This window comes from Ahaetulla prasina, chromosome 7 (assembly GCF_028640845.1).
Source record: "Ahaetulla prasina isolate Xishuangbanna chromosome 7, ASM2864084v1, whole genome shotgun sequence".
NCBI lineage: Eukaryota > Metazoa > Chordata > Lepidosauria > Squamata > Colubridae > Ahaetulla > Ahaetulla prasina.
In genome coordinates this window covers 82064340-82091163 of record NC_080545.1, presented here as the reverse complement: position 1 = coordinate 82091163, position 26824 = coordinate 82064340, and the positions used below count along the sequence as shown (strand labels likewise).

Here is a 26824-nt window from a genome sequence, read left to right as displayed (position 1 = left end):
TCCTTGCTCTCCTATTAATTTCTATGTGACACACATGCAGACATTATAAATGTTACAGAACTACTGATATATGAGAGTAAGGTTTTTTTTTCCACAACTGCACAGGGAAGAGAGAATTTCAATTACACATTTATATCATAAAGCACAAGCATTAAAGGGTGAGCCAAAGGCTTCCTACACACAGCAGGGATTGAGAAAAGACAAAAAAGGAAGCAAGAGAGGCAGGTTAAACGGAGACATCATTCTGGGAGGAACAATGAGAGATTACCTCATGGAATAAGAAGACCTTTGGAGGATTAAAGCTGGGGAAGGTCAGAAAAAGCGATGTGTTGGGTTTTCAGTACAGAGAGGTGAGGTAAGGCGGAGAGAACATGGGGGAAAGGGTGTATGCATGCTCTGGAAGTAGGCAGAAAGCATGTAAAGGCTTCAACCACTCCTAGAGTTCTCCAGCCAGCATGGAATTCTGGGAGTTGAAGTCTACACATCTTGAAGTTGCCTAGGTTGAGAAACACTGGCATATAAGAAAAGGATGACATGGTCAGAATGATAAAAAGTCTGAGTAGCTTTTGGCAGCAAAGTCCTACCAGAAGTGGATGGAGGCAAAAGTGAGGACTGTGACAGTCAATTGTCAAAGTTCACTTTGACAAAGCACCTGAAGGCCAGACAAGGAATAATGGATGGAAACTGACCAAGGAGAGATTCAACCTAGAAATGAGGAGGAACTTTCTGACAGTGAGAACAATCAACCAATGGAACAGAAGCTGCCTTCGGAGGTTATGGGAGCTTCATCACTTGAGACTTTCAAGAAAAGATTGGACTGCCATTTGTCAGAAATGGTGTAGGGTCTCCTGCTTGACGGGGGGCTGGACTAGATGACCTATAAGGTCCATTCCAACTCTGTTAATCTGTTAAATCTGGCAATGAACAGACCTGGGAAATAAAAAGTTTGGAAGTTGCATTGAACTTCCACTGTAATTCATTTTGGGGACTGGGATTGTTCCGTCTCCCGCAATCCATTCTGAAGCTTTGAAGGAACAGAACGATGTTAAGTCACTCTTCATTAAAACTCATGAAGTCTCACCAGGTGGCAGATTTAACTTGGAAACTAAGCAGGGTTGGTTGTAGCTAAAGACTTGGATGGAATATCTCCATGGAATACCAGAGCAGTAGACTAGAATGAGAAGTTGGAGGGAAAAATACCTCCTGGGGGAAGGTAATGGCAAATCACGTCTGTTCTCTTGCCAAAATGGATGTGTCTCAGAAGCCATCAGGAATAAAGACAAGATTAGTGGGATTCATTTATCCCAACTAAGTACATTTAACTCTGAGTTGCTCTCCAGAAAAAGAAGAAGGCTTCTCATCGGGCACAGTTGTAAAACTTAGTTCTCCGAATACTTTACCCCATATTCAAGGATTTATTTTTATTTATTTTTCTATTTATTTTATTTGTCACAACATTATATATAAGCATAAGCATGAAATAACTATATGATATATAAGCATATATATAAAACCATAAGTATGTAATAACTATATGAAATTGGATGCAATCAAAGGGAACATTAGGACAGGAACGGTAGGCACTCTGGTGCTCCTATGCACGCCCCTTACAGACCTCTTAGGAATGGGGTGAGGTCAACAGTAGATAGTTTTTGGTTAAAGCTTTGGGGATTTTGGGAAGAGACCACAGAGTCAGGTAGTGCATTCCAGGCATTAGCAACTCTGTTACTGAAGTCATATTTTCTGCAGTCAAGATTGGAGCTGTTCACATTAAGCTTAAGTCTATTGTGTGCTCGTGTATTGTTGTGATTGAAGCTGAAGTAGTCTTCAACAGGAAGGATGTTGTAAAAGATGATTCAGAGGCTCATGGAACAACTTAACAAAATTAGTTCTTTTTGTTGAAAACAAGAATGAAGCCCCATATAAAAAGAAATCAAGGCCCTCATATATGTCTATGTTTCTGGATTTTGCCTTCCATGTTTCCAAGATAATGGAATTTGGCCATTCTCCTAATGACCTTGGAAGACCTGATCTATGCTGGCATAATAGTCTTTCTAGCATAGCAGAAGTAATGTTGGTTCCTGCCTCATTCCTTATACTCAAGTTCCGATACTCTTTTCAACTACAGTTCATAAAGCAACACACTTCCTATCAGGCTTTTTGCTGCTCGTGGGTCCACTCTCAGTTTTGTGATGCTTTTGAAAGAGCAAAGTGCATGCTCTTTGCCCATCCATCCCTGCATTGCTTTGTAGCAATGATGGTAAACCTTTTCAGCACCAACAGTCGAAAAGGGAGGGTGCACACGTGCTCAGCAGGGACGCGACCCGGAAGAGAAGCTGCCCGGTGGGTATGTGCATGCTGGGAAATAAACATCTGGTTTCTGGTACGCGCATGCGCATCCTCCAGCTTGTCTTCTGGTTACTTGTTACTGGTGTGCATGTGCGTGTGATGATCAGCTGTCCGGTGTGCATGCACACAATGGAAACCGGAAGACCAGCTGATCATCGCATGCGCATGATGCCAGAAACCTGGAAGAGGAACAGGTGACGCTGCTTGCGCCAGCCGACATGGCTCCGCGTGTAGGTTCACCATCACAGCTTTACAGTCATTATACTGGTGATATTTGAAATGTTGTCTATCAACATGTTTTTTGAAGATGGTGTCTTCAATTGTTAGTGCCTACAGCTACAGGTGAAGAGAAAGGCTTCTGAACAGGTGTCTGGAGAGCTGCTTTCAGTAGGATAGAGATAGTCCTCAGGTTACAACAGTAATTGGCACTAGTAATTTCCATCACTAAAGGATGTGGTCATAAAGGACGTCATGTGGCCACATCACTTACAAATGACAATCTCACCAGTCCCAATTGCCACTGTTAAGCAAAGACTATGTGGGTTGTTAAGCGAGGACTTCACCTGACCGCAATTGTAGGAAGAAGTGGAAATCCAGAAGTGCCTGTTTACACCACTGAAACTGTGCTCCAGCCGAGCGGGCCGGTGGGTAGGAGCTATGGGTGGGTAAGGCTGGTGCCACAGACAGGTGCTAGGAAGATGGGCAGGCACTACAAAATACAACACCTCCACACCTCCTGGAGATTGCTTAAAAACTCTCTTGCTTAACAACGGAAGTTTTGATCCCATTTGGAGTCGTAAGGGGAGGATTACTGTGTACATAACCTGACACAAAGTCCATGAGCTACATCAAACGTACAACTAAATCAACTGCTACCTTTGGAACATTTGAGTCTGCTAAGCATTTCCATGGAAACAGGTTTTTCTCTAGGAAAGAGACAGTAAACATTTTTAAGGAGAATTTTATAGTGTTACTTTGAAGTTTACAAGAATGATAAGCCAATTTTCTGGCTTGAAAAAAAATAGCCTGATGAAAGGTGCAAAATTATCAGAAACACCAGAAGCCTCTGATTAACTCTGGAGCTTACCAAGGTAACTAATTTCTATTAAAAGTTATTCTCTTTTCAAGTCTTCTCTGACTTGAAAGAGGAGGACAAGGTCATTACATGGACTTCCTCAACCCCTTTGAGCAGTGGTGAAATCCAATTTTTTTTTACTACCGGTTCTGTGGGCGTGGCTTGGTGGGCATGGAAGAGGAAGGATATTGCAAAATCTCCATTCCCACCCCACTCTGGGGCCAGCCAGACCTGGTAATTGCCGGTTCCCTGAACTACTTAAAATTTCCGCTACCGATTCTCCGAACTGCTCAAAATTTCCACTACCGGTTTTCTAGAACCTGTCAGAAGCTGCTGGATTTCACCCTTGCCTTTGAGCAAAGAACATTAATCATGTGCTTCTTTTACAATTCCAGGAGCATGAGACCAACACCTTCCATTTTAGATTGAATTGGGTATGTCTAGTTTAATGAAAAGAACTAGGTGACATGATATCAGTGTTTCAATATCTAAGGGGTTGCCACAAAGAAGAATGGGTCAAGCTATTCTCCAAAGTACCTGAAGGCAGGATAAGAAGCAATGGATGGAAACCAGGGGTGAAATCCAGCAGATTCTGACAGGTTCTGGAGAACCGGTAGCGGAAAATTTGAGTAGTTCAGAGAACCGGCAAATGCCACTTCTGGCTGGCCCCAGAGTGGGGTAGAAATGGAGATTTTGCAGTATCCTTCCCCTGCCATGGCCACCAAGCCACACCACGGCCACCAAGCCACGCCCACAGAACCTGTAGTAAAAAAATTTGGATTTCACCACTGATGGAAACTAATCAAAGAGAGAAGCAACCTAGAACTAAGGAGAAATTTCTTGACAGAACAATTAATTGGTGGAATGACTTGCCTCCAGAAGTTGTGATTGTTCCAACTATGGAAGTTTTTAAGAAGAGATTGGACAAGAGTTGTGTCTGAAATGGTACGAGGTTTCCTGCCTGAGCAGAGTGTTGGATTAGAAGACCTCCAAGGTCTCTTCCAACTCTGTTATTCTGTATTCTGTAGATTCTTAGATGATTTGGGAAAACATACTATATCAGGATGTCCCTAAAACATTAAAAAAATCCCTCCTGTTTTTCTCTTTAAGGATAAATCTAATATCTATAATTATTCAGTTGCTTATTTCAGAGCACTAACATAGATATTATGATTTTTAACTCTTTAAGGACAAATCCTAGGCCCTCAATGGAGGAATGACCTGAAAAAAATGGTGGAACTGGCAAAGATGGTGAAGCTGATTAATTAGGGACAAGAATGTGAATAGCTTTGTGCTTAAATAGCTTCTGGACTTTCTGAATGAAATAAAAAACTAAAATTTTGATTGGATTTTGACAGTTAAGTACCTTATTGTTATAGAAATGACTGGTTGTTATTATTTGGCATCACTAAAAAGTTGTTACTATAACTTTACTATGTACTTACTGGATCAAAAAAAGTCAAAAGTCACTGTTTTTTAATTTCTTTTTTCTTTTTCTCCCTTCCTCACTTATTTCCCCTATTCCCTTTCTTTTCCCATTTTTCCATTCTCTTTATTTCTGTTTGTATTTTCTATTCAGAAAGACATTTAACTGGATGAAACAGTTCCTTGAAGAGCAAGAATTTCTGAACCACGGTACCTCTAATACATACAGAATGTGTCCAAAATCCAGGATGCTTGACTCCCACAGGAATAACATTTTGATAAGTTGTGGCTGCTTCAGTATTACTGTCTGCTGCTATGTGGCTGGGCTGTTGCTGCAGTCACATGACAGCAATAGCAAGTAAACTTATATACCCCTTCACAGTGCTTTACAACCCTCTCTAACTGGTTTACAGAATCAGCATATTGCCCCCAACAATCTGGGTCCTCATTTTACCGACCTCGGAAGGATGGAAAGCTGGGTCGACCTTGAGCTGGTGAGAATCGAACTGCCGAACAGCTGGCAGCCAGCAGCCAGCAGAATTAGCCTGCAATTCTGCATTCTAACCACTGTGCCACCACAGTTCTATTCATTTTTAACATTGTGACAATTTCCCAGCCAATCCCTTTGTCCCTCTCCCACCCAGCAACAGCCTGTTGAGAAGGAAAGGGGAAGGGTGGGGAGAATTCCGTGTGTGTGTGTGTGTGTATGTGTGTGTGTGTGTGATTGTTTTCATTTGAAATATTGTTATTTATTTTCTTTCTCCTATGCAGGACACATCTCTCTTTGGAGGTCCACTTTCATATACAATAGTATAAAAATGCAATACCAACAAGGCATAGTCTAGATCAGTGGTCAGCTGGTGGTCTGTGGACCACTGGTGGTCCGCGAGAAAATTTTCGGTCCACAGAAAAATTATTTTCATTTTTTATATTGCACTAAATACTATTTATCTTTTTAAAAAATCCACATTACTGGTCCACGGGATTTAAAATTATGAATTTAGTGGTCCCTGAGGTCCAAAAAGTTGGTGACTCCTGGTCTAGATGAGCTTTTCCAATCCAGTGCCCTTCAGAGGCATAGGACTCCTGCTGCCCCCCCTAAGTTCTAGACATTGTGTGAAACAATGGAAATCATGAAAATGGAAGCCCAGCATATCAGGAAGGTTCGAGTTAGTAAAATATGGCTCTGAACCTTTTCAGTTACCTGTTCAGCCAAGAGTGAAGCGAGACTAGAATAGGCATCGGAAAAATCTGGTCCATACTGAATGGAATTTCTCAGGAGGAGAACTGCTTCCTCTTTCTTCCCTTGATTCCTGAAAGTCAAATAACAGGGAGAGGGTAGCAAAGACAGCTCTTTGAATAATTTACTCAGCTTGTCTATTGATTAAATCACACAGTTAACATACTCAAAACAACCTCTCTAGAAAAGACTAAATAATTAAGTTCTTCTGTTGAGTGTCTACTGGGAGAGTATTAGATTCCAGATCCTGGCTGGGTGAATGGGTGGGGGAGAGGGGCTTGGATACGTAAATGTTTTGTGCCACCTGTTGGCAAATGCTTCTGTTCTCTTCTGTTGAATAGCCTATGAAATATTCACAAAATCGCCTTTTCCTGCTTTTCAACTCTTCTTTAAAATTATTATTATTAAACCAGGCAATACAAACTACCCAAAGAATCTCAGTCAAAACAGAAGACTAGGGGAATGGGGGGGAAGGAGGGAGGGGGGAGAGAGGGAGAGAAAGAGAGAGAGAGTGGGGGGAGAGAAAGACTCTGCTCAAGAGATTCAGTAATTTATCTAAACCTTTTTTTCTCAAGCAATCTGCCTGGTGCTCCAAGAAGAAAGGAAAAAGGCATTCTCCTAACCTTCAAAAATGCTGCAGACAGCATTATTTAACAATGCTGGGATAGAATACAAATCATGCAAAAATATCTTTCATTGGTGACGATGTGTCATCAAGTCAATGTTGATTCTTAGCTCAATGGAGCATGACCCCCAGCTATGTGGACTTAAATCAACATGGAGAGATTTTCCCAATGGGTCTTTTAGTTTTCAACAGGGTATCCACTGCTGCTATAACTGAGTCCATTTACCATACCAAAATTCCAAAGCATCAGTACTGCAATCTTTGTATCCTACTTTCTCAAAGTCCAACTGTTTATTTCCAGAGAGTGTCACAAGGAAAACCACACCACACCTGAACATTTTTCCCCAAGGGTTTACCTAGAGCAGGGATGTCCAAACTTGGCAACTTTAAGACTTGTGGACTTCAACTCCCAGAATTCCTCAGCCAGCATAGCAACTCCAATTCTGGGAGTTGAAGTCCACAAGTCTTAAAGTTGCCAAGTTTGGACACCCCTGACCTAGAGCTTCTCTGCTGTTTAATTCTTGATTCTTAGTTCTTTTACTTTTGATAGTTGACACCAAAAGGTATTTATTTTCACTTCAATATGTCCATTGTCCGTTCTAAAATTGGTTGTTGTACTATTGTTGTTAGGATGGTTGTTTTTTTAATATTTAATAGGAGTGGCTTTCATTACTAGAAAGTTATTGACTTTCATTGTAGATCATTTGCATATTCACATGTCAAAGCAGTGCCATCGGTATAGTTCAGATTGTTTCTTCCTTTGGTTTTAAACCCACGCCCATTTTCTTTCAATCCGGAGTCTTTCAAATATAGAGCACTGCACACCAGAACAACTAGACACAAGAGCAGTTTTTTCCCGAACGCCATCACTCTGCTAAACAAATAATTCCCTCAACACTGTCAAACTATTTACTAAATCTGCACTATTATTAAACTTCTCATCGTTCCCATCACCCATTTCCTTCCACTTATGACTATAACTTTGTTGCTTATATCCTTACGATTTATACTATAATTGTTTCCTGATTGCTTAATTGTAGCCTATGACTATCATTAAGTGTAAGTATTGTACCTTAGAATTCTTTTCTTTTATGTACACTGAGAGCATATGCACCAAGATAAATTCCTAGTGTGTCCAATCACACTTGGCCAATAAAAAAAAAAATTCTATTCTATTCTATATACTCTGCATTGCTTTCATAGCAGTATTATAGTATCATGCAAGTGTGTGTCAACCCTGAAGTTGGCTGAACTGTGGCCATTTTCTTTTTTGTAGTTTCTAGGGAGATTTCTTTTCTCACTGCTTCAGGGTTGACACAGCCTGGGACACAACTTGTCCCAGCTTCTGTCAACCTAGCAGTTCGAAAGCTCATGAAAAATGCAAGTAGAAAAATAGGGACCACCTTTGGTGGGAAGGTAACAGCGTTCCGTGTGCCTTTGGCGTTTAGTCATGCCGGCCACATGACCACAGAGGCATCTTCAGACAGCGCTGGCTCTTCGGCTTTGAAATGGAGATGAGCACCGCCCCCTAGAGTCAGGAACAACTAGCACATATGTGCAAGAGGAACCTTTACCTTTAATAAAAAGTTTTTTGAGGAACTTGCCTGCCTCAGAGTTCTTATTGAATGGGATGTATTACTTGGAACCTTGTAAGTGTGATGGGCACAGTAATTTCATAAATAAATGAAATTAAAAATAAAATAAAATAAATTATTTCCACAAATGGATGCTAAATCTGTGACAAGAAGGTTCTGGGAACTAATAAAATAATGACAGGCTAACATCCGGGACCTGGGTAAAACAAGATAATTGAAAGCAATAAATCATGAGCATTTTGCACATCAAGACCATTTTGAGATAATTTCACTATTGTTTATTTCATATGTTAACAACAGCCAGATTGTTGTTGATGGACTTCATTGTATACCTACAACTTTCTTTTTCAGAACTACAATTAAGCACCTATAAAGTAAAACAACTGGCAGAGCAACAACTGGCAGAATACTTATTTTATAGGTTTTTTTCCTAAATCGGTGCCATTCAATCTAAATCAACCCCAAGCAATGAAAAAAGTAGATTGTATACTTCACTGTATAATTCTTCAGCAAAGATAGTGTGATGTTAACACAGAAGGAAACCACAACTCGTTACAGATGTGCTTCGAATTGAATCCCTGGCATTTTCAGATAGAAGAAGCAAGTGACAGTGTATAGGAACCCTTGCAGGCGAACAAATTAACGTTGTTTAAAGTATCTGCCTCTGTTACAGCTGTATCCTTTCCATTCATTTTACATAACTAAACACATTTTTAAAACCACAGTCAATAAATATGGCAAACTCAAATAATCAAATTAATAAATGCCCATAATTTCTCAAAGAGCTCTGGCAGCACAGTGGTTAGAGTGAAGTCTTGCAGACTAACTCTGCCCACAGCTAGGAGTTCGATCCTGATGGGATTCGAGGTTGATTCAGCCTCAATCCTTCCAAGGTCAGTAAAATGAGGACCCCAGATTGTTGGGGGCCATATGCCGACATTGTAAAATGCAAGAGAGTGCTGTAAAGCACTAAGGGGAAGCCTACAAGTCTAAGTGCTATTGCTATCGCTATAATTTCACCACAATCACACCTACAATACAGTATTTGTTCTTTAAGACACATGAAGGCATATATATATATATATATACACACACACACACACACACACACACACACACCCTTATTTTTGTTTACATTGAATTTTTTTTTTTTTTTTGTTTACATTTATACCCCGCCCTTCTCCGAAGACTCAGGGCGGCTTACAATGTAGGTTTTCATTATTTTAAAAGCAAGAGGTACTCAATGAAGCTTATTATGAGATACCAGCAAGTTCAAAAGTCTTCATGATTCTGAATTCTGCTTAAGTCAGGAACCCTAAGAAAACAGTGGATATTAAGAAGCTAAATCATCCCTGTCTACACTTGCCAGGATCTAAAACCTTAGCAATAGTGTTCTAGACAACGTTCAAGTGATTGGTTTGCCTGTACTTTACTCACCATGTTACTGAACCTAGGCTCTAACATTATGCCCTCTTACACCTATAGTAAGTTTCAAGGGATTACGCCGCTTGCTGCAAATATCTCAATTTCAATTAACATAGGTCTGGCGAACAAAATAGGGGAATGAATCCTGAAATGGCAGAGTAGAAAATACCATTAAAGCAGGGGTGAAATTCAACAGGTTCTGACAGGTTCTGGAGAACCGGTAGCAGAAATTTTGAATAGTTCAGAGAACCGGCAAATACCACCACTGGCTGGCCCCAGAGTGGGATGGGAATGGAGATTTTGCAGTATCCTTCTTCCTGGTGTGGTGAGGGAATGGGGATTTTGCAGTATCCTTCCCCTGGAGAAGGGTGGGAATGGAGATTTTGCAGTATCCTTCCCCTGCCATGCCCACCAAGCCATGCCCACAGAACCGGTAGTAAAAAAAATTGGATTTCACCACTCCATTAAAGGTAACGCAGGACATAAGCACCTCTCCACTCGTTTTATGATATTCACAAATTATTTTGTATGCAAGTGTAGAAGAACCAGCATCTGATCATATCTGACAAGAGCCATGGTGGCATAGTGGTGAGAATGCAGTATTGCAGGCTAATTATGCTGACTGCCGACTGCCAGCAGTTTGGCAGTTCAATTGTCACCAGTTCAAGGTCGATTCAGCCTTCCATCCTTCCAAGGTCAGTAAAATGAGGATCCAGATTGTTGGGGGCAATAGGCTGACTCTGTAAATAGCCCTATAGAGGGCTGTTAAGCATTGTGAAGCAGTATATAAGTGCTATTGCTATTAGCAGCTAAGTTTTTCAACACTGTGCAGCCTCCTTGGTACCTGCTGAGGCAAGGGCAGGCAGGAGCCATCACTTAACCTGTTTTGAACAGAGGGACAGAATGAAGATCACGTGCTGGTAAGACCACACTTGGAATATTGCAAACAGTTTTGTTCACCACAATATAAAAACGATATTGAGACTAGAAAGAATGCAGAGAAGAACAACAAAATGATTAGGAGAGTGAAGGCTAAAACATACGAAGAATGGTTGCAGGAATTGGGTATGTCTAGTTTAATGAAAAGAAGGATTAGGGATGACACAATAGTAGCGTTTCAATATCTAAGGGGCTGCCACAAAGAAGACGACTCAACCTATTCGCCAAATCACCTGAAGTCAGGACAAGAAACAATGGATGGAAACTAATCAAGGAGAGAAGCAACCTAGAAGTAAGGAGAAATTTCCTGGCAGAACAATTAATCAGCGGGACAACTTGCCTCCAGAAGTTGTGGATGCTCCACACTGGAATTTTTTAAGAAGAGATTTGTCTGAAATGATATAGAGTTTCCTGCCTGAGCAGGGGGTGGGACTAGAAGACCTCCAAGGACCCTTTCAGCTCTGTCATTCTGTTATTCCTACACCAGATGGGTGGAAATGAGAAACTACGTTAGAGGTCCACATTAAAAAAAAAAATCAAAATACTGCTTCAGAGTCAGCTACACTGCCCAAAGCACAACACAACTGCTGTTGCCTTTCACTAAGAATGACTATCACAAGCACTAAAGAGTGTTCAAAATCAGTATCTTTGAGGCTGGAGAAATGTTTGCAAGCCAGTATTATTTACCCCATTTCAAACTCACTTCCAAAAGTACTGGCAGAGTGGAATGTCCTTTCATCTTCCGCCTGTTGTGACTCGTCCTCCCTTCTCTCCTCAGCCGGGCCCCTCCTGTCTCCAACCGGGTCTTTTATCAGACTCCGAGTCTGATAATGAAGATGAACGGCCTGTCATGCCTCCAGCCCCCGCCCCTGGCCCCATGCCCGGAGAGGATGCCAGGAGTGAACGAACAAGCCCGATAAGTCTCACTCATACGGCATGTGTTCCTTTGGCTCAGCCGTCAGAGGAAGCCAGCCAGGTGATGGAATTACTGACAGCAGATCCAGCTGAAGACATTTCAGAGTAGGAGGACCCTCGCTTCCGGAGATCTGAGAGGCGACGCCAGCAGAAGGAGGGGTGGGGCAGGCCTGGATAAATGCTGAGTCATGGAGCCACACCCCACATCCTATATAAAGGACCTGCTTTTGGCATTCCAACCTTGAGTCAAGCAAAGTCTTATCGAGTTTGCTGATACCGGACCCTATCGCTGAAGTCACAACTTGGACTCCTGCCTGCCCTGATAAATCTCGAAGGGACTTGGCAAGCTGCAGAGGCTTCGTTGCCAAGTTTGCCACGGACTTCCTTGACTCGTTCGTCGGAGTGGGGAGTGGGAAACGACACCACCCTCCTAATATATCAGGAGAACACTTCTGCCTGGCTTTGCTGTACAAGGAGAATAGGGCTCGACAAAAAAGGCAAAGCAATTTAGGGTGGCCCACTTATCTGACAACTCAAGGAGAGGAGAAGTGTCCATTAACACTGCCAAGAACTCAAACAGAGATAAAGACATTTGTTGCTGTAGCTGTTGACAGTAAACAGACATTCCTCTCACATTTGATTCCTGCCCTCTCAGTCCACCCACAAGTGATATTTCTTGTGTTAGTCGTCAAGAGCACAAGAAGGAGAAAGCGGTGGATAAAAATAAAACAAGGATGGGAAATCTGTGGCTCTTTAAATGCTACTGAACTGCACCCCAAACAATCTTCACCACTGGCCATGTTGACCAGATGTATCCATGTAAGACAAGGGTCTCTAACCTTGGTTCCTTTAAGACTGGTGGACTTCAACTCCCAGAGTCCCTCAGCCAGCAAAGGGACCAAGGTTGGAGACCCCTGATGTAAGAGACCAGGTTCTGCCCCTGCTATAATTTATTTTAAAACACCAACTCAGGTAGTCTCATTTTGACTCTACAATCAACTTTCTGAAACTTAGTGCCATCTGGATGGTCTAGGAAAACTCATCATCATCTTTTAATGACCCCATAATCCCTTCCAGGGTGGAGTCTGGGCAACTGAATGGAGGCTGAGTGATTGCTGGCTGGCTGCCCTTCCTGTCGCCAATGCAGAATTATATTCAGCAGATATATTCTCAACGTGCCCAGAGCGATCTAGGGAAACCATGAAGGTGGAGAATTCTGAGAATAACATCTGCAGTGCAGACTGAGGTGTCAAGATGGTAGAAGATCGATGTAGAGACTCTGCAAATAGTGCAGAAATGAGCAACAAAGATGATCAGCGATTAGCGTATGAGGAATGGTTGTGTAGGAATTGGGCTTGTCTAGTTAGTAAAAAGAAGGACTAGGGATAACATGATAGCAGTGTTCCAATATTTGAGGGGCTGCCACAAAGAAGAGGGAGTCAATCTATTTTCCAAAGCCCAGAAGGCAAGGCAAGAAACAATGGATGGAAATTAATCAAGGAGAGAACCAATCTAGAACAAAGAAGAAATTTCCAAACAGTGAGAACAATTAACCAGTGGAATTGAAGAAGGACTCCAATATAGGGTATAAGGTGAACCCCAAAAGCTAGATCTTATAAATCTGTAACGCTTATAGAATTCTGTGTATCACATAAATGCAGAAGGGTATTGCTTGGCAGAGGCATGGTGTTGCAAGCATTTTGGAAAGTACAGAAAGATTTCTACATGTTGTTCTTTAACCTGTTTACCAGTTCGTTCCAGTAACATGATTTTGTAAAGAAAGGGTATCGAAAGTTACAGATGTATCAAGAGGGTATGATATATTCCATATATGGTATTTGTCATTTGATAACCAATGAGGATAACTTCTTTTCTAGCATGATATTTTTTGTAACCAAAACTATAAAGAATGCTGCTTGGGCATTTCCCGGTGCTCAGACCTTGTTTTCCACATGAGTGGAGGTCTGTTCCTTTTTGCGCAGATAATAAAATAATTCTTGTTTCTCCAATCCTTCATGGCCTTGTCTCCTCAACTGAAAACTTAAATTTCCTGCAACAGAATGGCTTGCCTTCAGAAGCTGTGGGTGCTCCATCACTGGAGGTTTTAAAGGAAGATTGGCCAATCACTTGTCTGAAATGGTATAGGGTCTCCTGCTTGAGCAGGGGGTTGGACTAGAAGACCTCCAAGGTCCCTTCCAACTCTGTTATTCTGATGGCCGTTCTAGGGTTCTCCTGGATATCATGCCTCTATTATGCAGACCTTATCAATACTTGTATTAATACTGTCTCTAAATTTGCTTTGTAAAAAAAATAATCAGTGATGATATTTGACTTGGAATTTGAAGCTCCCCGAGAAGATTGAAATATTAATAGCTGAGGGAGAGATGGACCTCAACTGTAACAACTACGGATGGTTCGGCTAATGAAAAGCTTCCCTAGAAACACCAATTAAGGTAATATTTCCCCTCTGGGAACTTTGTGCTTTGTGCTTATTAGCAGTTTCCATCTCTTTCATTTTCATATTATAAAACTGAAACATGGGAAAAAGGTATTTCAAAAAGAGAGAGAGGGGGACTCCTTTTGTCTAATTTTGATGAAGATTGGACAACCTAGAAATATGCCACCTATGGTCTGATTTAAGCGTAGTACACAAAATTATCCGCTACAACATCCTACCTGTCAATGACTACTTCAGCTTCAACCGCAATAATACACAAGCACACAATAGATACAAACTCATGGTAAACTGCTCTAAATTCGATTGCAGAAAATACAACTTCAGCAACAGAGTGGTCAATGCCTAGAATGCACTACCTGACTCTGTTGTTACATCCTCAAACCCCCATAACTTTAACCTTAGACTGTCTACTGTTGACCTCACCCCATTCCTAAGAGGTCTGTAAGAGGCGTGCATAAGCGCACCTGCATGCCTACCGTCCCTGTCTTACTGTCTCCATTTATTCGTACCCATTTCATGTATTCATAATCATGTTTATACTGATTCCTCTTATCTCGAACATGTTTGACAAACCAAATAAATAAATAAAAAATAAATAAATAAAAATAAAGATGGGGAAAAAAGCAGTAAGATTAAATTCAGTACTAAAAGGGTCAAGGAAATGGAGGTGGGAAATGATACCATCCCATACAGGTCATCGTTGACTTACAACCATTCATATAGCAAGGATTCAAGTAGTCCTTGACTTACAACAGTTGGCTTAGTGACTGTTCAAAGTTACAACGGCACTGAAAAAAGTGACTTATGACCATTTTTCAGACTTATGACCACTACAGCATCCTCATGGTCACGTGATTTACATTTGGATGTCAACTACTGACTCATATTTATGATGGTTGCAGTGCCCCGTAAAATGTTCTGTAATCACACTCAAAATATACTCTTTGTGAAAAGATTAAAGCAGGGTTTGACAGGGTTTCATTGATTTGGCTGTTCTGTGGATGAGGCTATTTACAGGAAAAGCCATCCAGAGAAGGAATAACAAAAGTTGTATTATTATAAGCCTGGGAGGATTTTTAGGGTCTCATAAAACAAGATACAAGCTATTTTCTTGAATTTAATATTGAATTTGGGAGTCCTCTGAACAGTTGGGCCCTTTACCTAATAGTTCACCCTTTGTTGAATAATTGATTTAAACACTACAAGTCTTCTAGTATAAAACTATGTGAATTGAGATCCTTGTGCGCTTTCATCGCAAAATGTTTTAAATGGCCACATTTATTTATTTATTATTTCAACTTTTATACCGCCCTTCTCCTGAAGGACTCAGGGCGGTTTACAGCCAAGTAAAAACAATAAAACAAAAGTTAAAAACAATTTTAAAAAACTAATTTTAAATTGGCCGAAATGTAAAAATTTGCTAAATCCCATTAAAAAACTAATTAAAGCTATTAAAAAACTATTAGGCTAGTCCTGCTCGATGAAATAAAAGAGTCTTCAGCTCACGCCGGAAGGCTCGGAGGTCAGAGAGTTGGCGCAACGTTGGAGGTAGTTCATTCCAGAGGGCTGGGGCCCCCACAGAGAAGGCCCTCCCCCTGGGGGTCGCCAGCCGACATTGTCTGGCCGACGGCACCCTGAGGAGACCCTCTCTATGGGAGCGCACTGGTCGATGGGAGGCCACCGGTGGCAGCAGGCGGTCCCGTAAGTATCCCGGTCCTGAGCCATGGAGCGCTTTAAAGACAGTCACTAACACCTTAAATTGCACCCAGAAGACAACCGGAAGCCAGTGCAGCCCGCGCAGGATAGGTGTTATATGGGAGCCTCGAGCCGCTCCCACTATCACCTGCGCGGCCGCATTCTGGAACAGCTGAAGCCTCCGGGTACCCTTCAAGGGGAGCCCCATGTAGAGAGCGTTGCAGTAGTCCAGACGGGAAGTAACGAGGGCATGAGTGACCGTGCACAGGGCATCCCGGTCCAGGAAGGGATGCAACTGGCATATCAGGCGAACCTGATAAAAAGCCCCTCTGGCGACGGCCGTCATATGGTCTTCTAACGACAGCCGTGCATCCAGGAGGACGCCAAGATTGCGGACCTTCCCCGTGGGGGCCAACAACTCGCCCCCCACGGTCAGCAATGGAATCAACTGATTATACCGGGATGCCGGCATCCACAGCCACTCAGTCTTGGACGGGTTGAGTTGGAGCCTGTTTCTCCCCATCCAGACCCGCACGGCCTCCAGGCACTGGGACATCACTTCAACGGCTTTGTTGGGGTGGTTGGGGTGGAGATGTACAGCTGCGTATCATCAGCGTACAGATGACAACTCACCCCAAAATCACGGATGATCTCACCCAGAGGCTTCATATAGATGTTGAACAGGAGAGGTGAGAGCACTGACCCCTGCGGCACCCCACACAGGAGGTGCCTCGTGGTCGATCTCTAGTCCATTTACATCTAGTCCTTAATTTACAAACACAGAATTTCTACTGTTAAACAAGGCAGTTGTTAAGTGAATCATGCCCAATTTTACAATTTTTTTGCCACGGTTGTTTAAGTAAATCACGGCAGTTGCTAAGTGGATCATTCATTCATTCAATGAACCCACTTCCCCCATTGACTTGGCTGAGCAAATCATATGACCCTGGCCTGGAATGCTGCAACCATAGTTGTAAATACATGCCAAGGGTCTGAATTTTGATCTTGTGACTATGGGGATGCGGCTACAGTTATAAATGTGACTACAGTAGTCCTCAACTCATGACCACAATTGAGCCCAAAATTTATGTTTCTAAGTGAGAAATTTGTTAAGGGAGCAAATCACAGATACAATCTCTCACCATTTAAACCAGGGAATGACAACGGATGCATGTTTAAACCTTGAACAATTCAAAGGACTTTTCCAAAGTTATAGAAGAGAATATGAATTTGGTGTGTATCAGTTAAAAAAGGCAGAATTCCAAAATGCAAACACATCTGAAAAGTTGACTTTTAAAGAGGGCATATTTAAAACTTCTGGCTGAAGCTATGGTAGGAAATCTGTATTTATTATATGTTTTGGCTCCGCACAAAATTGGAGGTGCTGTGCCAGCATGGCCAAACGAGGGATTTGGAATGTCATATTTGTGGCTTTGTTAATTTCAACAAATGTGCTCCCCGCAAATATTGGACTACTACGCAAATGGAAAATGTCTTTCTGCATACAGGAAGTGAAAAAAACCCAGTTCTGCTTTGGAGACAAAAGTGCCAACACTTTAATTAATATAAAAGAGTCGTAACCATAAATCCCCATGTTTTCTCCTGCTTTGCTCAGCAGCAAAAGGTCAGCTAATTTATGAATTTACAGAACATTTGAACTTCTCCCGAATACAAGATTTTAGTACCTATTTTTTAGAACCTAAAAATCTGCTGAAACAATCAGGATCTAGGAAGGCTAAAAGAAATGCTAATATCAGTTAAAACATTTAAAAAAATCAATTCAGCAACAGCAATAAATACTTTCATTACTCACAGTATCAATTATCCCCTTTTTCTGTTAGGGTTTGCTTTTTTAAAAAAATAATTAGAGAAAAGTGTGCAGATTTTGTCAAGATAATAAAATGATTATAGCCTTTTGTAGATGATAGCTTGAATTGTATATGTGACTTGATCCAAGAAGAGAAAGAACATTTTGGCCCTAATCCAGATAGGCCCCAGTTCAGTGTTAGATGGGAAGAAATGGCATTGATCATATATAATCAATTTCTTTTGTTAAAAATGAAGACAGTTCCAGTAAAAAACGATCAGTGTATTGATTGGAAGACAGATTGAGAAAATCTCTTGACTCAGCCTTCCATCCTTCCGAGGTGGGTAAAATGAGGACCCATATTGTTGGGGGCAATTGGTTGACTCTGTAAACTACTTAGAGAAAGCTGTAAAGCACTGTGAAGCATTCAGTTTCGATCCGCCATGATGTAAAAAAGATGTTGAGACTCTAGAAAGAGTGCAGAGAAGAGCAACAAAGATGATTAGAGGACTGGAAGCTAAAACATATGAAGAACGGTTGCAGGAACTGGGTGTGTCTAGTTTAATGAAAAGAAGGACCAGGGGTGACATGATAGCAGTGTTCCAATATCTCAGGGGTTGCCACAAAGAAGAGGGAGTCAAACTATTCTCCATAGCACCTGAGGGTAGAACAAGAAGCAATGGGTGGAAACTAATCAAGGAGAGAAGCAACTTAGAACTAAGGAGAAACTTCCTGACAGTTAGAACAATTAATAAGTGGAACAACTTGCCTGCAAAAGTTGTGAATGCTCCAACACTGGAAATTTTTAAGAAAATGTTGGATAACCATTTGTCTGAAGTGGTGTAGGGTTTCCTGCCTGGGCAGGGGGTTGGACTAGAAGACCTCCAACGTCCCTTCCAATTCTGTTATTATTATTATTATTAAGCAGTATATAAGTCTAAGTGCTACTGCTATTCAAAAGAGTCTGATCTACTAATAGTCAAGGCCAATTGGAGCTAGATAAGAGTCAATTCACTGGGGTTGGACTTAGGTCTCTTGTTTGAACATGGCACAATTGACCCCACCTTTGGGCTCAGCCTGGTCATCTACAAGAGCCCTGTTTTTTATACAGCACAATAATATTTCGCACCGGCTCTATGTCTCACTGTCCTATTTTTATTTTTATATGGGGGGGAGGGGTTGACAAGAAAGTTATGACACATTATCTCAAAACTGAAAACAAAAACAAATCCTCATTACATGGCTCCTATCAAAATGTGATATCAAGGGAAACCCATAAATAGTCTCCCTGGCTAAAATAGAAAGCTAGAAAAATTGTTGTTGGTTTTTGCTTTGCTTGTCAAAAGAATATAGGCAGAAAGATCTTATTTTGTGGGCTCAAAAACAAATGTAATGACAGTGAGTGACTCCCTCTGGAATCATTTTTCATTATGAAAGATTATTATCTGGACGAATATGAAAAATTTAATCAAAAAGCACAGACCAGCTCAGTCCTAAAATTTCAAGTTGTCTAAACTCAATAGCAGTATTTCCTAAACCTTTTCCTTCATTACCTAACCCAAACCACCCGTCATAAAGTCTTATCAAACTGCAAGGACCGGTTATAAGGTCCTTCCTTCAGCCCCTTCGTAATCTGAACAAACTGTCATAACTTGAGTATTACCTGTATTATAAAAGCAATATTATTGAATTATCTTTATGTCTTTTCAACAAATTACTATTGGTAATTTTATTGATTTTTGTTTAATTAGGAATATTTTGGAAGATTTTTGAACATATTTTAGTATACATAGAAATCTACAGAAATCCAGTTAAATGCCCCTTTTGTGATTGTGAATGGATTTATGGGTCATTACCCAAAAAGAAAAACTACTTTTTACCCAATTTGGGGAAATTTTAACCGAGTTTGGGAAGCACTGCTCTATAGCAACAGCCACATTTGGGACACCCACAAAAATGCAACCATAGCTAGATGTGTTGCATATATGCTTTGATCATCCGTTCACTTGGTACATTATTCATAGGCTAGACTAAATAAATAGCATCATAAACATGTGCATCGTAAATAGACTAGAAGATTCTTTCTATCTGAATGCAACACTTATTTGTGAAAGAAAATGTTCTTCTGAGAAGTGAAAAAGACATAAACTAAGTTGTTTCTGTGTAGTTCAAATCTGAAGCTACCAGCAAGCTGGGCGAAGGAGAGCAAGGGAAATGGAGTGCAACTGTATTCATAAAATGTAAATGAAATCACATTCAGTTTTTGTTCTGGCTCTACCGATTATTTTTACAATGCAGCCCTTAAAAGTTAAAAACAGCGCTTTGCATAGAAGAAGTTGGGTATATTATATTACATTACTTTCGTCTATGAAGATTCTCTGTCATCTAGCTCATGGTTGTCCCAAAGATACTTTTGTCAAAAGGCAACTGGACCTTGTTTTTCCTTGAAGACATTTCACTTCTCATCCAAAAAGCTTCTTCAGTTTTGTCTGAATGATGGAGGATGGAAGGATTTATATTCCTTGCAGTCATCTGGTCGTTAGCACTCTTTCTGAGAGCTGTTGAGGCCACTTGGAGGTTTATCTGTGTTTCAATGACTCTCAGAAAGTGTGCTAACAACCAGATGACTGCAAGGAATATAAATCTTTCCATCGTCCAGGATTCATCCAGAACTGAAGAAGCTTCTTGAATAAGAAGTGAAATGTCTTCAAGGAAAAACAACGTCCAGTTGCATTTTGAAAAAGCATCTTTGGGATATTACATTACTTTCGTCTATGAAGATTCTCTGTCATCTAGCATATGTCACCAAGACAAATTCCTTGTGTGTCCAATCACACTTGGCCAATAAAATTCTATTCTATTCTATTCTATTCTATTCTATTCTATTCTATTCTATTCTATTCTTCAGTTTTGTCTGAATGATGGAGGATGGAAGGATTTATATTCCTTGCAGTCATCTGGTCGTTAGCACTCTTTCTGAGAGCTGTTGAGGCCACTTGGAGGTTTATCTGTGTTTCAATGACTCTCAGAAAGTGTGCTAACAACCAGATGACTGCAAGGAATATAAATCTTTCCATCGTCCAGGATTCATCCAGAACTGAAGAAGCTTCTTGGATAAGAAGTGAAATGTCTTCAAGGAAAAACAAGGTCCAGTTGCCTTTTCACAAAAGCATCTTTGGGATATTACATTACATTATGATTGTAATTTGTTTATATACCACTAAAACACTCACTGTTATGACCTTTAACTGGTACATCATAGGGCAACAATTTTTGAACCAAGGTAACTCAAATAGACTAACTTACAGAATGTATCCAAAATCCAAGATCCATGACTCAACAAAATTTGGGGAAAATGTGGCTGCTTCAGTATTACTGGTTGCAGTTATGCTGCTGCTACGGTCATGTGATCTTCATTTTCAATGTTCCATGACAGTTTCCCAGCCAGTCTCATAATCCCTTCCTCTGTCTCCCACACAGCAGTGGCCACTTACCTGTGGGAAGGGGAAGGGAGGGGAGGAGAATGGAGAGGAGGAGATAGGAGATTTCCGATGTTCCTGGACAGATTCCCACAAGGAAACTCATTGGGAAAGCCAGCAGGAAATTAAAAGTCTCTCACACTCCTACTGCTTTTTTGCCAATCTGTGGTCATTCTGGTTTTCTGTTTAAGTAATGAAATACCTCTGAAATGATGACACAACTGCCAAGAGTTGTCCAGTTATTATATTGTCAGGAAATCTGAAATGTTTATTATGTTAACATTTCTTTTCACATAGTCAGATTACAGCCATACAAATAAAATAAGGTGCCATATGTTATCTACCCAAGACTTGCATTTTTAAAAATCTATCTGGTATTGTCTTTAGATCCATTTTTCTATTATTGTTTAGAGTGGCTTAAACCATATTATGTTTGCTGCCTTCAAAAAGTAGCAGCTATTATTGGATAAGCAGTATGATTCTAATTGGATTTCTGAATATTATTGTATTTCACCTCAAATTTTGTAGGCAAGTATACAAAACAGTTGATGGGCATGATTAATAGCAGCTGATATTGGAATTTAGATGATATAGCTCTATTACATGAACCTTGTATTAAAGACTATATATCAAGGATGATTTATTACTTAGAAAAAAACAGAACATCGTGCCTTCAATATCAATGAGTAGATAGATAACGGATAGCTGCACAAAACTGCTGTTATTTAGCATAATATAGCTGTTTCATGGGAAACAACACCATTAGATAGATAGATAGATAGATAGATAGATAGATAGATAGATAGATAGATAGATAGATAGACAGACAGACAGACAGACAGACAGACAGACAGACAGACAGACAGACAGACAGACAGACAGACACAGATACTCCTTGACATAAGACCAGATAGATAGATAGATAGTAGATAGATGATGATGTAGATAGATGATGATATAGATAGGTGATAGATAGATAGATAAGATAGATAGATGATAGATAGATGATGATATAGATAGATGATAGATGGTAGATAGATAGATAGATAAATAGATAGATAGATAGATAGATAGATAGATAGATAGATAGATAGATAGATAGATAGATAGATAGATAGATAGATAGATAGACAGACAGAGATAGAGAGATAGATAGGATAGAAAATTAAAACATAATAAAATGCTTTACTGTATCTGAGAACCATTATAATTATACACATCCATAACTTTTTCTCTTACTTCTGTAGTTAATTCCAACATTAGCTCAGTTTTGATGTTACAAGAAAGTTCAAGCTACAGTTTATCTTAATGGAAACAAGCTTTAGCATGCCTTCCATACTGTTTTTCATTCTTCGTGGCGTGGCAACAAGGTGGTTTCCCTTTCCCTTTAATTCTTGGTTAACCACAGTTGAGCATGACAGCTAAGCCTTAGACGGAGATTGACATTGTTAATTCTTAACAATGGTTTATTAAGTCTCATAATCCATAAGGTAGGTTGACTTGTTTCAATCAAATAATGAGTTATAATTCATACCTATTACAATGGAAAATAGTTTACTGCAATGTCCCAAATAGCTAATTGGTTGTGTTCACACTAAACTATACACATAACACTAAGTCAAAAACCCAAGCAAGGCACTCTGAAACAATGGAAGGGACCAAGGAAGGACGTAGTTTCCGCATCACAAAAGCTAAACAATTTTTTACTACCGGTTCTATGGTTGTGGCTTGGTGGGTGTGGTGTGGCTTGGTGGATGTGGCAGGGGAAGGATACTGCAAAATCCCCATTCCCTCCCCATTCCTGGGGGAAGGATATTGCAAAATCTCCATTCCCTTCCCACTCCTGGGGGAAGGATATTGCAAAATCTTCATTCCGTCCTCATTCCTGGGGGAAGGATATTGCAAAATCTCCATTCCCTTCCCACTCCTGGGGGAAGGATATTGCAAAATTTTCATTCCGTCCCTACTCCTGGGGGAAGGATATTGCAAAATCTTCATTCCCACCCCACTCTGGGGCCAGTCATAGTAGTATCTGCCAGTTCTCCAAACTACTCAGAATTTCCGCTACTGGTTCTCTGAACCTGCTGAATTTCACCCCTGGATTAATCGCTGGGTGAGGGTTCTGGTATTTCCTTACCCTTGAAAACCGGTTGGGTGACTTTGGTCAGTCATTCTTTCTATACTGTAGACTGGAAAGTTGAAAAACTTTTGAAATTGGACCATTGTGATGGATTATATGCACTGTATATAAATGCATGCATGTACAAATACACACATGCTAGTTTGGTATACTAGTGAAAGGCACCTGGATACAAACCAGGAGACTGGGACTTCTAGTCCCACCTTAGGCATGTAGCCAGCTGGGAGACTTGGGGTCTCTTTCATTCCTTAGGAAGAAGGCAAGGGCAAACCACTTCTGAAATCTTGCCAGAGAAATTGCAGAGGCTTGTCTAGGCAGTCACCAGATTGCCTTGAAAGCAGCAAAACTAGATATACCTCAACTGTAATTGTATAATGCTTGAAGGAGCCCAGAAACCTACTTGAGAAGATTTCCAAGATTGAAGAGGACTCTGTTGTGTTGTGGGTTCAGCTGGAGAGCTTTAGTGTAGTATTCCTTGGCTTGTGCCATGTCTTTGGTCAACGTCCCAAGGTTGTTCAGCGCACTTGCATGACGTGGATATAACCTGTTGAGTGAGAGAGAGAGAGGGAGAGGGAAAGGGAGAGGGAGGGAGGGAGGGAAGGAAGGAAGGGAGGGAGGGAGGGAGGAGAGGAGGGAGGAAGGAATCAGATCATCTTACTGAATATAAAAAAATCCAAACCATTTCACGTTCGTTGCTTCTTATAAGACCTGAAGACTTTGCTATGGCAAGGTTTAATTCGTTCATTTCTTCATGAAGGGACTTGGAACCACTAGGAAGCAGAGGCAGGCCTCTATTCGAAGGCCTTCAACAATCAGTGGGGCTGACCCACGGCCTCTGGGTTAAAAATATACACCCACAGAATGCTACCTTCCTCTGGAAGTGTGGCAGGGAGAATTCTGTACTGGGACAGCAGAACAGGCAAATGTTCAGCCTTCTTTGCATAGCTAATAAAATCATCTGCTGCAATGTCCTACCTGTCAATGGCTACTTCAGCTTCAACCACAACAATACACGAGCAAACAATAGATACAAATTCGATTGCAGAAAATACGACTTCAGCAGCAGAGTGGTTAATGCCTGAAATGCACTACCAGACTGTGGTTTCATCCCAAAGCCCCCAAAATTTTAACCTAAGACTGTCTACTGTTGACCTCACCCCATTCCTAAGAGGTCTGTAAGGGGCGTGCAAAAGAGCACCAGCATGCCTACTGTCCCTGTCCCAATGTTCCCTTTAATTGTATTCATTTTATGTATTCAATTCACGCTTATACTTATATATATATATTATCTAATACATATTCAACAAATAAATAAAATAAATAAAATTGTACCCCCAAATCTAGGAGGGAAAGCATCTGAAACCCAAGGGGAAAAGGCACCAGGAAGAAAATATAGGATTCTACTCCCCATCCTGCCCCACTTCTCCTTTGATTACAGTTTCCCAGGGGGAAGTGGCGAGCATTCTTCCTGTCCCATGTCACCTTTTTACTTATGAGTGTTGAAAGTGATCTTACATGCCAATCCAAGTGCAGAATACAGTCTTTGTTCCAGTAAACAATATCAGCATTTAAACAGAGATTTTAAAAAGTCTGTTTGCATTTAATCTTATGGAGGTATTTTTATTTGGATTTTTAATAAAATACAGCCATCCAGTTTGGAGTCTTTCTTACGAAGCCCATGCATAGGCTCAAACACACAAGCACACACATATATGTCATTGGAAATGGCAACCATCTGCAAGCAATCTCTCTCCTGCTATGCATCTCATTAACCACCAAGTCCTCCTTGCTTCACCTAATCAAGCGCCAACTACTGCATTATTTATGAAAGAAAACTGAATTTCATTAAACTCTCACTAGGGCCACCAGATTCTACTTTTTTTTAAAAAAATGATCAATGTTCCCATCTTTCCAAAATTCTAGGCATTTTTACAAAGAGTAGCCTTTTCTTCATAATTATACAAAAAAACCTGAAACAGCTGGATTCAAATTGCCAAAAAGGGGAAGGGACAATGGGGGGGAAGAGAGAGAGATGGAGGAAGGGAGGGAGAGAGAGAGAGAGGAAGAGAGATGGAGGGAGAGAAAGAGACAGATAGAGGGAGGGAGAGGGATGAAGGGAGGGAGGGAGAAAGAGAGAGATTTATTTATTTATTTTATTTTATTTATTTGATTTCTATACCGCCCTTCTCCCGAAGGACTCAGGGCGGTGTACAGGCAAGAATAAAACAGACGGTACAATATACAAATTTAAAATGCAGTTAAAAAACTTATTTTAAAATTGGCCTGAGAAGTAAAATATATAATAAGCTAAAAAACCCCATTTAAAATTAATTACTAAGAATTTAAAAATTTGTTAAAATCAATTTAAGCCAGCCCCGCGCAAATAAAAAGATGTGTCTTCAGTTCGCGACGGAATGTCCGAAGGTCAGGTATTTGGCGTAAACCCGGGGGAAGTTCGTTCCAGAGGTGGGAGCCCCACAGAGAAGGACCTTCCTGGGGCCGCCAGCCGACATTGCTTGGCGGACGGCACCTGAGAAGTCCCTCTCTGTGAGAGCGTGCGGGTCGGTGGGAGGCATGTGGTAACAGCAGGCGGTCCCGTAAGTACCCAGGCCCTAAGCCATGGGCGCTTTAAAGGTAGTAACCAACACCTTAAAGTGCACTCGAAGGCCACAGGTAGCCAGTGCAGTCTGCGCAGGAGCGGTGTTATATGGGAGCTACGCGAGCTCCTTCTATCACCAGCGCAGCTGCATTCTGGACTAACTGAAGCCTCCGAGTGCACTTCAAGGGAGCCCCATGTAGAGAGCATTACAATAATCCAAGCGAGAGGTAACGAGCGCATGAGTGACCGTGCACAAGGCATCCCGATCAAGGAAGGCGCAACTGCGAACCAGGCGAACCTGGTGGAAGGCCCCCTGGAGCGGCCGTCAAATGATCTTCAAGCGACAGCCGTTCATCCAGGAGGACACCTAAGTTGCGCACCCTATCCTTTGGGGCCAATAACTGCCTCCAACAGTCAGCCGCGGCTGCAGCTGACTGAATCGGGTGCCGGCATCCACAGCCACTCCGTCTTGGAGGGATTAAGCTTGAGCCTGTTTCTCCCCATCCAGACCCGTACGGCTTCCAAACACCGGGACAGCACTTCAACAGCTTCATTGGGGTGGCCCGGGGTGGAGAAGTACAGCTGGGTGTCATCAGCGTACAGCTGGTATCTCACCCCAAAGCCACTGATGATCTCACCCAACGGCTTCATATAGATGTTGAACAGAAGGGGCGAGAGAATCGACCCCTGCGGCACCCCACAAGTGAGGTCCCTCGCGGTCGACCTCTGCCCCCCTGTCAACACCGTCTGCGACCAGTCAGAGATAGGAGGAGAACCACCGATACACGGTGCCTCCCACTCCCAATCCCCCCAACCGGCGCAGCAGGATACCATGGTCGATGGTATCAAAAGCCGCTGAGAGATCTAATAGGACCAGGGCAGAGGAATAACCCCTGTCCCTGGCCCTCCAGAGATCATCCACCAATGCGACCAAAGCTGTCTCCGTGCTGTACCCGGGTCGGAAGCCGGACTGGAACAGGTCTAGATAGACGGCTTCATCCAGGTATTGGGGTAGCTGTCGCGCCACAGCACTCTCTACAACCTTCGCAACAAAGCGA

The 26824-nt window shown here is 41.4% G+C and overlaps 1 protein-coding gene across 5 annotated transcripts in view; it reads right to left on the bottom strand.

Moving 5' to 3' along the window:
* The window catches only part of TMTC1 (transmembrane O-mannosyltransferase targeting cadherins 1), a 210275-nt gene that overhangs the window by 30480 nt on the left and 152971 nt on the right, over positions 1-26824 (bottom strand). For 4 of the 5 annotated variants that reach the window (XM_058191782.1, XM_058191783.1, XM_058191785.1 and 1 more), the window contains 2 exons: positions 23568-23711; positions 6054-6162 (listed from right to left, as the gene is read on the bottom strand). In XM_058191782.1, the coding sequence (XP_058047765.1) occupies positions 6054-6162; positions 23568-23711 (253 nt within the window). The remainder of the gene's footprint in view (positions 1-6053; positions 6163-23567; positions 23712-26824) is intronic. The other variant, XM_058191784.1, reaches the window with a different exon arrangement.